At 35.6% G+C, this 12,251-nt stretch overlaps 1 protein-coding gene across 2 annotated transcripts; it reads right to left on the bottom strand.

Annotated features, from left to right (window-relative positions):
• Positions 1 to 5,591: 5,591 nt before the first annotated feature.
• LOC121415346 (lysM and putative peptidoglycan-binding domain-containing protein 3-like) lies at positions 5,592 to 11,308 on the bottom strand. 2 transcript variants are annotated; one of them, XM_041608527.1, is made up of 3 exons: positions 11,223 to 11,308; positions 9,176 to 9,626; positions 5,592 to 6,679 (listed from the first exon to the last, which is right to left on the bottom strand). In XM_041608527.1, exons 2-3 carry the CDS (start codon positions 9,476 to 9,478, stop codon positions 6,125 to 6,127), a joined length of 858 nt encoding a protein of 285 aa, XP_041464461.1. In that variant the 5' UTR covers positions 9,479 to 9,626; positions 11,223 to 11,308; the 3' UTR covers positions 5,592 to 6,124. The 2 variants fall into 2 exon arrangements, with proteins under 2 accessions (XP_041464461.1, XP_041464460.1); XM_041608526.1 differs by having other exon boundaries at positions 10,928 to 11,278.
• Between the last annotated feature and the right edge of the window lie 943 nt (positions 11,309 to 12,251).

Below are 12,251 nucleotides of genomic sequence, written 5' to 3'. Positions count from 1 at the left end.
TGATGACATATTTAGACAAATGTGCGTCAAATGGTTTACCTATTCAAATTTCATGGCATTTACAATGTAGGTATTTATGTAAAATCCTCATAATCTGGACAAAAATCAGTCTTAATTCCTTTTTAACCAATTCTTATCATTTAAAAGACATAAATTGGGTGCAGGTGACATTTGGATCATAGTTTTTCACATGATTATTTTCATTAGTAAGTACTGCAATCAAATCAAGGGTCTTAAGATACTATGCAAGCTTCAAAGTAAATAAAAGATATAAAAATAATGCACTATGTCTATTTTACATTTAACAGAGTCAAAAGGGGCCTAAGCTTTCGATCCTAGCAGAATCTTCTAGCAGAAGCTTAGGCCCCTTTTGACTCTCTTATTTACTCCATTGGCTCTTTTTTTAGATAAGCAGTTTTCAGCAGCTTCTTTTTGCTATTTTACATTTAATATAATATGATTTACTTCCTATTTTACCGCAACTAAAAGCATTCAGCATGACACATTCATTTAACTGAAATTCTAAAAAAAGAACAAAAAGAAAACATTTAAAACTGGAAAGCTACATCATGTTCCGATGAATTGCATGCTGTAAAGGTGAAACTTGTAAGCACTTTATAAATCTGATCATTATTTCAATTATTATGTCTGTAAAAAGACAAAATTCCCTGCATGCATATTAAAAAATGACTTTCCTGTCATGATATTTTAGCCACTGATCGTGACAGAATATACACTGTATGCATTTGCATGAAAACACCATCTGTTACATTCAATACAGCCTGGTGTTTCTGTTTCTCATTATATATCTAACCACATATATTCAATTTATCCATTTACATATCAACAAGAGCATCTCGCTACCTGTATTACTTGCCCCCTATCAACAAAGGCCAACAGATCAACCTACACATCTCCAGGTACAAAAATAATATTTTTGCTTTGACTTTTGCTCAGTTTTACTTGAAGTATTTAAACATGAAAAGGTTGATATTAATAGGAGACACACTTTCTCAGTTAAAGCAAGGTAAAATTAAATCAATGAATCAGTGTCCTTTGGTAAAGACTACAGAGTTACAAATCATTTGGAGAGGACTGTGAAATGTAAATGTAAGTCTTAAAGGCCTGCATGTAGCGTTGATTCAAAACTAACTTTGACCAAGTCAAAACTATTTGCATGATCATGATTTTCTTTTTATTTAATTTTCTTTGTGTTAAATTTAATAACAAATTCATCAGACATTATGCAGCATGTGCAAATTTTACTTTGGAAGTTTCACTGCAATCAAATGTTCACCCTGATGAGAAAATAAAATAAAACGAATTGAAAAAAATACAAAGTCACATTAGTGAATGTTTGAAGAAAATCCATTAAAGAATACTAGAGTTCATAGGCAGCAGATTTTTTTTGGTGTGGTTATCAATTTTGTTTCCTGCTTCCACCCCCCCCCCCTAAATTCACGTGGACCCCCCTAAAAATTTTTTTTTTTGCTTGTCAAAAATTTTTGGTGATCCCCACCTAAAATTTAAATTTTAGGATGATAACCTTTTATTTTTTCCAAATTTTTACCTGTGTCCATACCAAATGCTGCCAATGCTTGAGTTATGATTTTGTTTTTAGTCCTTAATTTGTGATCTCATACATCATGTAATATGAATTTCATTAATTACATTTGCTTAGTGGAACATGATAAACATTTTTTTTTCTAATGAAAGGAAATGGCATGTCTGATGATACATCTGTCTAACAAAAAAATAATAATTTTTAATAGAAAATAACATTAAATAAATACATCGTATATGGAGGGGCTGCTTGTCTGTGACATGACGAAATCAAAACATAAAAAATTCATAACCCTGCACTGTTCTATGATGGCTTTTCATACAACATTCACCAATAGTTTTCTCAAAAAAATTCTGATTATATTTAAAAAACACAATTTTGGAGGGTAAAATTCCCCTTTAAAAAAATGATCTGCTTTGCTTGTCAGTAATGCAGCCAACTAACCTACCATTTTAAGTGATTATCTGTTTTTGTATTTTCACTGATTTGCTTTAAATGGACAAAGTTGGTTGAGACAACACCAGAAATGTTATGTGACCTGTCAAGGAATGGATGATTTCTGCCAAAAGATAAGTTCACATACCTCCTACGGATATTGCTGGCACCAGCTCTTTGTTAACCTGTTCGGTAGTACATAAAGATATCGGATTTCAAGCAATTATCACACAACCACCGTGCACTGCAATACAGACAGAGTATCTCCATAAAAAAAACATTTTAGACAGTTTGTCTTTGGATTCTGGATCATTAAGCTCATTGTACCCTTCTTTTATCCCTAACCTCAATTCTTGTTTTTAAATTTTTTATTACATGGTATGTTATACTTTGAGAGGTGATGGGGGTTTTCATTAATTCATTAATCGAAGAATGAAAAGGAAAATTGTTATTTACTTCTTACCTAAAGCCGGGGTAATAATAATAATAACAACGGGCCTCAGAATAGAATATTTCTAGATAGATGGTGCTATATAAATGCCTATTATTATTACCTCAATAAAGATATTTCAAGTGCGGGTGTGTGTAATTGGTTTGTCTACAAGTGAGGCAGTCAGTCAGATACAGGTATTCTGATTATTGTGAAGAAACGTCTTGTGCACAACACAAAAAGTGAAGAGTGGGACTACAAATGACTTTTGAAGGGGTGAGAGAGTGTCAAAGTACAAGAACAATAAGTGCACTAACTCGTACTCTTCAAAGGGGCATCTTTTGTTGAATCGCCCACTTTACAAAACAATTGTTTCTGCATTCCGCTGGCTCACTATCAGGGTCAAAGTTCAAAACATTATCAAGCAAATACCTGAAGAATCATATTAATATATAAGCATGCAGCAAATAGGGCTAATATGGGTTAATGATTATTTTCAAAAGGTTTAAGTTTCATAAAACATGTGTTCAGTAAGAAAAAAAAACAGCGAAGCTTAATCATTTGCTGGTATTTTTAGAGAGAATTTACATGACAGTCAGACAGGATTCACAATGACTGGAGAAGCCTTACAATATGTTGTGCTGATGGATCTATACATGTGAACACATACCTGTACATGGTACTTTGCACATAACACTGAATAGTGGATATTTCTCCATCTCGTGCTCAGAAGCAGAGAATTAATTCTGAATACAACAACTATTTTTAACCTAGAAATTCAGAAGATAATTGACGTTATTGAACAATGTCTACTTCTTCCTTCTTTCATCATAACATATTTAGAAAAGCTGGGGCCTCAGGGTTATTTTCACAGAAAGTTAAATCATCATATACTGCTTTCATGGCCAATACCAATGTACCAGGCCAACCAATACAAATATGTGTGATTATTTACATTCAAATTTCAAACAATACTTTTTATTGGTTATTGTAATGGGTATGTTGAAGTTTCCAACAATGATCTTCATTGCTTATTTTGCAAATATTTGCCTTACAGGGCACAGGAAACATCACAATTTATTAGTAATCATCAGGACCAATTGTTATAAGCTACTGGAATTTGGTATCCAATTATATGGCTGAGAACAAATTGACAATTAAAATCACGGACAAAATGCTTCATGAAATATTCGCTTGTTCATTTTGAAGAGCAAAAATTGCAGAAGGTCATATAATGCAACATTCATGGATGGACAAACCTTGTCCAAAGACTTCACAATATAGAACAAGTTAGAAAAGGAATTTGGACTGAAATCTGAATGTTGTTAAGATATGAAGATCTCAATTAAAGAAACAGGAAGACAGTGAATAAGGCTGTGAATTAAAATACTTTCACTTCTCATGACTGCACACTTAATGTACATCATGGCCCGAATTCATAAAGGTGGTTTTGAAAACCCATGGTTGAGTCCATGGTTAATGCAGATTTAAATTACGCTTAATTTAGCGCGTATAGGGCGCGTGTATAAAACATGTCCAATGCTGATGCGCACATTTGTCACAGTGCGCCAGATTGACGCCTGTTACCATGGTTAGATATACTATTTTATTCATGAGTCCACTGTTTGAAGAGTGGACTCATGAATAAAAACAGTGGACTCATTGATAAAATAGCGTATCTAACCATGGTAACAGGCGTCAATTTGGCGGAAAGTGAAAAAATCGCGCATCAGCATTGGAATGTTTTATTAACGCGCCTGATACGCGCTAAATTAAGCGTAATTTATACAGGAAATCTGCATAAACCCTGGACTCAACCGTGGGTTTTCAAAACCACCTATGTGAATTCGGGCCCATAAGTTTTACAAAATATTTCTTGAACAATCAACATCAATGATGGTGTTTCCTCATCAAGCAAAGTACAATGTAAAATCCTTGATCTGCATTGTACTAATTACTAGAAAGAAGTGGGGTTTTTTTAAAGCACACATAAAACTTGCAACAAACATGCCTTAGATACAATGACATTAGTGCAGTACTACAGTAAAAAAATTCTTCTATGACAAAACAATCCTGGGGGAAACCAAAAAAAAATCATGCCCCTTCCAACATGTGACCCCAGGTACATGTAGTCTGCAGGCACAGACCTTTTGTTTTCGCAATTCGAATAGTGCATAATGCAGAGTCTGAAGTAGTGAGACTAGATTTACTATGTACTGTGGCTGCAACTAACACAGACAAGTCTGACACGGACAGATAGTTTGGTGTCCAGTCTTCACTCTAGACACTAGGGTGATTTCAAGTTCAGTGTTGACCTTTTGGTGTTGGTGTTCGGTCAATTTTTACATGATTCATACACCAAACATAGAATGAAGATGGTCCTGAAAAGTCACTCACTGGTTGTTGAGATGTCAATAATGTGATCTGGTTCAGTTTCACATACTCAGAATAGGTTTAGGAGCTAGAGGAAGTAATTCAAATTCCAACACTAGCACCAACACCAAGGCCAACACTGGACTTGAAATCACCCATAGTTTTAATCAGTTTAAATGTCAAATTTGAGTCTGTGCTTACAGACTACAGTACATGTAAGTTCTATCCTGCTACAGGGTCCTTTGGTTGGTCTACTTGGTCATGAACAGATTTTTCTTTTTAGATTGTGCTAAAATTTCAAATGACTTCTTTGTATTTCCAAACAAACATAAATTATTAGTTAAAACAGTGAGTGAAACATCACTTCACAAAAGACATTTTTTATCAAAACACCTTTTTTTTCAGTTTATCAACTCCAACCATCCCACAGTCCACCCCCCAAAAAAGAATAAATAACTGAACAATTACATGCAATTATTCAATCAACTAGTAAAAAAGAAAAATGAATATTGATGAAAACAAGATGAAATCATTTTAAAATAATTTAAAGTGCATTTTCATTCTAAATGTGATCTACAGATTTTTTCTATTTTTAAATTCATTCTGTTTAATTAAATATTGCACAATTTAAAGATTTTATACAGATCCCAACATGAAGTTTGGCCAAGGATCTTATGATACTAATATCATGATCATCTCACACAGAAAAGTTGCCCCCCCCATACATTGTACATTATCTTTCATACCTGAACTGTACTGGCCCTACACTACATGTAAATTTTCATGTAGCCTACATGTTTAGCATGAACCCAAAGGCAGTTAAAGTTGGGAAGGAAAAATTGCAATAATTACATTATACTGAAATGCACTGCAGTAATTTAGAATCAATTTGCAGTACATACAGAGTGTAATCATATCATTTCTTCCTTTGCACACTATGTAAATTGTGAACTAGGCCCTGTAAATAAATACAGCTCTTAGCGATTGTCAGGCTGATTTCTACGACTGATTATTGTGTATGATCGATCATAAAAAACTGTCCCTAAAATTGATTGCAAGCATTATGTCACAGGTAAAAAAAAGAAGGATGCAGTAAGAATCAAAGTTAAGAGAGATGTAGGGTATACATGCATTTGTAAAACAGGCTAAACATGATCACACAACAGAGTTCTACGTCTGCCGTAAGGCAAGGCGAAAACAGCTGTTTTAACAGTTTTTGTCCAACTGCATATAGGTGGTTTGAATCAAAATTAATAAAACAGCTGTTTTCGACTAGCCATACAGCCACCGTAGAACAAATATGACCACGGTATTGGATAAAATCAATTCCAACCTTTTGCAATTGCTAATCCTAATAATGGTCCAATAACCATAACGACAACAAGGGCAATGACTATGTTTCTTGTGGTGCAACCTAATGTAGCTCCATCATCAGGGCAGTCAGACTTTGCCTTGGGGAAGCGGAGTGGACGAAACCGAGTTTCTTTCAGAACCGATGTGACTTCTTGAAGAGTATCTTTGTTAGTTCTTGTTTTCTCCAAGATATTGTGTAAATCTTTATCCATTTTGTCAAAGAACTGTTGCGCTGCCCTGTTCTCACCATCCAAGGAGCCCGGTATACTGATAGTCCGGATGAACTCTGTCTGGCTGTCATCGGAGTCGCTACCTAAATGATCGCTTTCATCTGAATGTCTGTGACCGTTTAATAGATGCGGTTTAGAATGATTAACTTGACGCAATGACTTGGCTGCTTGGGATTTTAGATCATCTTCAATCTCCAAGAGAATTCCATCCCGACGCATTGGCACTTTGAGAGTTCTTCTGGCATGGAAATCCTGATCAGCTATCAAGTTATTGATACGCTTCAACTCTGAAACCTGAATGAACAGCAAGTTCAAAGGGAGAATTAAAGGGGGGGAAAGTTTCATACACTTCCACAAATCAAAACTTGATACAAACTGCAATACAACATGTGTACCTAGTAAAACACCTCAACATTAAATATTTTAAGATGTCACTAACAAGAGAAATCATAATGCATGAATTCCTTTGACCGGTCAGCAATCACCTTTTTTCTCTATCTTTCTCTCTTTCATCTTTTATGTTGTAAAACTTGTAAAACAATTTTAAATTTTCAATTTCATTTTATGTTCAGTGCAAAAATTATTTTCTATTCTTAAATCCAGAAGAACATTCATGTATGTCATATGGGGGTAAACAAAATTAAATCTAACCAATGTCAGTGAAATTTTTATCAGCTGCTGTTTTCAGCTTTTACATGTACATGGAAGTATGTAACACTACCTAAATTTCCATTTCAAAGATTGTTCCTTGAAAACTAATTGAAAATATTGGGGATGGGGGGGGAGTAATCTCTTGTCTCAATCATAGTGTTGGCTTCTCAGCCTACATGTATAGGGTCTAATAAAACTATGTCAATCATTTTGTATACATACTAAATCATTTTATTGCACAGTGCCCTCTTCATTCATACTGTGTCAATCTGGGCACGAGCTCACATTTAATTTTTTTTTGTTCTTATGAGCTCTATTTCTACCCAGGTTGACACTTCTTCTTCTTGATTCTTTATTTGATTCTTATTCAATTTGTTGTCATCTTCAACAACTGTATAGTTGTATTTTACTATTTTGTGTTACATGCATGTTATCTTTGTAAAGTCACAAGGATTGGAAAGGAAGACCTTCGGGTTATAGTTATTAAGTTAATCTTTTTCCTTTCCCGGCATCCATGTGACTCTCCTTATCCTATTGTTTGTATATGTTGTTTATATGTTTGATTATGCTGAATAAAATAATAATAAAAAAACCCAAATCCTCTCTTTTCCATTAGTGCATTGCCTACAACTTACAACCCAAACACTCGTCTGGTATGTACAGCTTTAAAAAATAGTCCTTCATCACCACTTGTCCATTTATTTGATTACTTTTTCTTTTTCATTATTTCAACAGAATTATCTGTTGAGTTTATTTCTCTTCTAAGACACAAAAAGTATTTGATCAAAGGCGATAATTCTTTAAAAAAACTTCAAATTCTACATAAAAAAAATAATTCTTGTATTCATGACATGATGTTTTGGCTGAATGGAGATGCATATTATGAAATTGGTGTCATTTTAAAGGAGAATGAAACCTTTGGACCAAGATAGCTTGTGTGAAAACAGAAAAATCAAAGAAACAGATCAACGAAAGTTTGAGAAAAATCGGACAAGTAATGAGAAAGTTATGAGCTTTTGAATATTGCAATCACTAATGCTATGGAGATCCTCACATTGGCAATGCGACAAACATGTGTGATGTCACTCTTGAACAACTCTCCCCATTACTTTAGTATATATTTCACTTAAATTGCCTCTTTTATTACATCTATCAATAGAACATGTATTCTTTCTATAGGAGGGCATGTAATACAGATTTTTAAAGAATACATCATGGATAAAGAGTTTGTATCACCATACAAAAAAACAAAAAGACACATTTTCAGGGTATTTCAAAGTCCATCAAAGGGAAAGTTGTTCATCAGTGACATCACACATCCTTGTCGCGTTGCCAATGGGAGGATCTCCATAGCATTAGAGATTGCAATATTCAAATGCTCATAACTTTCTCATTATTTGTCCGATTTTTCTCAAACTTTCTTTGTTCTTATTCTTTGATTTTTCTGTTTCGACACAAGCTAACTTGTTCCAAAGGTTTCATTCCCCTTTAAGGAGTGAGAGTATAAGCTTAATATTTATAATATGCATTTCAATTTGAGTCATTTTGTTCAATAAAATGAATAAAACAAGGGTTGTCGAGGAGTGGTGGAACATGAAACTCTAGTATGGGATTGTTGCATTGCCAGTTCACTAAACATGCATAACTTTGGTTTCCAAGGGGCTGGCCTTTGATTTTGGTCTCATTGTACAGCTACATGTAAATATATCAGGTATAATAATGCACCTCTACACACATCATAAAATTATCAATTAATTATAATTCATTACAAATTTCAAAAGGGAATTTTCTGAGCAATACAAATATGATCACCAATTTAATGGTATGGGCAAAGAGAAAACAATATAAAGTATATGGGGGTCCTCAAAAATTTAATATTTTTATTCATAAAACTAATTTTTAATGCCACTTTTTGAATCCTTATAAAATTTCCTTTCAGAAAAAGTATGTTTTTGTATGGATAGGGTGAACATTTCAAAGTTATGACCATTTCTATACCGATAGGTGCGCTATAATTAGATTTGGGTGACGTATCACTAATTGGGCAAGTTCAAGATGCGTGGCCATAGTTAATCTTTATTCATTTCAGTTGCAAGGGGAGTAGAATTTTTCTTCTTTCTATCTTGTAAATATTCTTACCCTGCATGCATAACGAAGAGAAAATGTCTGTAAAGTATCTCCTTCATTGATATCCTTTTCCACATACACCATCTCATCCTCTGTGTGTTTAGTCTTTTTCTTCCTCTTACCACCACCACCGCCTCGTGTCCGAAGCTCAGACATCTCGACATCATTGTCTGCATTGATCTCGTCTTCTGTGATTGCCGACTCTCCGAAGACGTACACCGTCGAATTCTGCACATTCTGGACCTGACCAGACACGGGCATGTACTTGCTTCGATCATGTTTGGGTTTACTCCGAAACCCATGAACAGAACTCATCACATCTGCTGGATGTCAACCGACCAGCAACGGCAGAAACTTCTACCGCCGATTCTTGATTCAGTGAAGATGTTAGCCTTGGATTAGGAGATAAAGTCAGCAGTAACTAGATCTACTTATCATTAGACCAACAGAATATTGAGGAAATCTGTAATGAAATAGAAAAAAAGAAAACCTAAATACAATTCACAGAGACCATTTATTTCAAATCGAGTTATATTTGTTCTAAAGATCTATTCCTTTCACCAACTTATTTCTTGAAAAAAAATTCAGCCAGCTCATAGATTTTATATGACGGTGTGTGATGATTGCACTTTGATATTTGAACCTTCAAACGCCTAATGCGTATGAAGGTTCCAAAAATTGGTTAAAAGGTGACAAATTTAAGGTTTCTTACCAGACCGATCTCGTGTAGATCCCTTGATCCGTTTGTCAACAAAGCAAAGAACCGCTTCGTTATGACGTACATCCAATCAGCGATGCCATTTTGAAGAATAATTTATAGATTAAATTATTTCACAAATACTAAAATTTGATACTTGATTATAAATAAATTAGGAGTATTATACTAATTATTTATAATCACATATTAAAGTATTTGTGAAATAATATCTATAAATTGTTCTTCAAAACAGCATCATTAACCAGATGTACGTCAACAAAGCGGTTAAAGAGTCTTCGCTTTGTTGGCAAACAGATCGAGGGATCTACATGTATGCATGGGAGATCAGTCTGGTAAGAAACGTCTTCATTTTTAACATTTATAGTGAAATAATTTTTATCCCTTTATAATATGCATTAGGCGCCTGAAGGTAGCCTGGAGGCATCTGGGGAGTTAAAGTCATCTACTCTACGTAGGCTTACTCCCCACTGACGCCTGGGACGCCAAGCCATATTCACCCACGTAGGGCCACAAAACCTGAATAAAGGCTGAAACTTTCGCCCCCCAGCCAGATTTCTTTCCCTCTAAAGATCTAGCCCTCAAACATGTACATGGGGTTCAACTTCATTTCCAACATTTCTGCGCGCAAATTGCGTGCTGTCACCAAGCGTTACATTGGCGAAGAACAATAGGAAACAAGATGGTGGCATAAACATCGGGCAAGTCTCTCCCTTTTTTTTCACATTTTTTTTATGAGAGTGTAGAAATGTCGGTAATGAAGTTTTATCCCATGTATTACATGATTTTTAGGGCTAGATCTTTTAGAAGGAAAGTAGAAATCTTGGGGGTGAAAGTTTCAGGTTTTTGTGTCCTTCGTGTGACGTGTAGCCGTAGGTGAATGAGAGACATAAACCTGGCTTCATTGAGAGTAAGCCTACGCTTCGCTTGTCGTTGCTCCGTAAATTATTTTTACTCTCAAGAAGCCGCCTGGCTACATGTAGGCCAGCAGCAGTGCAGAGGCGAAGCAGCTAGTAGGCCTAGCTAGCAGCAAAGTAATGTGAACTTACAGTTTCTATTTCTAACACTAACACAGTAACACTACGCTAACGTATACCGACTACCGTAGTGACTGTGTGACTGCAGTGCACCGGAGGCGGAGTCGGTCGACTCGGACTCGGTCGGAGATGCGGACTGCGGCGGAGATGTCAACCAAAGAACGCTCCAAAAGTCGTTGATTTATGATAGCTAGTGACAACTAGGTTGACAGTTCAATTAGTTCTATCCAAGAGGAAATATCCCTTCCCTAATTTTAAAGCAAGATCCAGTTGATGTTAAATTAAGAACAAGTCTGGAAATTATTACCGGTTTATACACAGGTACGGTGGGAAGGGACACGTTTACAGCAAATTTTTGTGATCCAGCTCATATTTTATTTTCGACAAAAGAGGGCAGTCGACCTCTTCTCGAAATTGTCTAGGACCATAATAATATGTCGACCTGCACACACTCTAGTATCAAATAAATCGGCCCGGAAGTATGTCGCGCTTATAGGAAGAGGAATGGGAAGATAGTCATCATCATTTTTCATATGATGACAGTCCCGGATCTATATAGGTAAAAATAATAGATCAGCTCGCGCTTTGCACTCACATCATATCAAGTGCGATCCATATCCAGGATCCACTTCAGAATTTTCTCACACAGTGCTTGTAGACCCTTCAAGTTCAGATTATGGCTCGCACTTCGCGCTCATTAAAACATGCGCACGCATTTTTACTGAGATTCGCAGCTTGTTATTTATTTAAAACATAATTTTGCTTAAATTTTCCAGTTTCAGATCTGAATAAAAAAATTCTGCTCGCGCTTCGCGCTTGCATTATTATTGTAGCAGGATACCCAATTCCCAATCCTTTTCATGATTTAATAAGAACATGAATAGAGTGTCCAGATTTTAGGGTCTAACTGTACTTTTTTTCTTTTATTTTTACCCAATCTTGCCCTCTCTTTCCTTCTCTTCCTTTCCCCTCTTGCTCTCTTTTTTCCTTCTCTTCCTTTCTCCTGTTCCTCTCTCTCTTTTTGTCTCCTTTCCCCTCTTTCTCTCTCTCTTCTATTCCTTTCACCCTCAGTTTCCTCTCTCTTTTTATTCTCTTCCTCCCCCGCCCCCGGCCTCTCTCTCTTTTTTTTCCTCCTCTTCCTTGAAGGTGTGGTCTCAGGGAGTGGGGTAGTCTGCAGGCACATCCTGAATGAAACTTTGATCAGCAAGTGCATGTGCCTCCACGCAAAAACTATAACACATACAAAATTTGCTGTTGCTGAGCGAGAGGGCCTTCATACATGCACAAGGCATGAGTAGGCTACACATTCAGACCCTTAACTCGAATGAAGGGTTTT

Source organism: Lytechinus variegatus, chromosome 5, assembly GCF_018143015.1.
Source record: "Lytechinus variegatus isolate NC3 chromosome 5, Lvar_3.0, whole genome shotgun sequence".
Taxonomy (NCBI): domain Eukaryota; kingdom Metazoa; phylum Echinodermata; class Echinoidea; order Temnopleuroida; family Toxopneustidae; genus Lytechinus; species Lytechinus variegatus.
The sequence above is the reverse complement of the archived record's forward strand: the minus strand, read 5'-3'. Positions and strand labels throughout refer to the sequence as shown.

What these genes read in the sequence shown, in the direction of transcription:
- LOC121415346 (XM_041608527.1), bottom strand. Translation starts at nt 9,478, where the DNA reads ATGAGTTCTGTTCATGGGTTTCGGAGTAAACCCAAACATGATCGAAGC. An exon ending in CTCTTCGTTATGCATGCAGG is followed by an intron (nt 6,680 to 9,175) that starts GTAAGAATATTT and finishes CTGTTCATTCAG; the next exon opens with GTTTCAGAGTTGAAGCGTAT.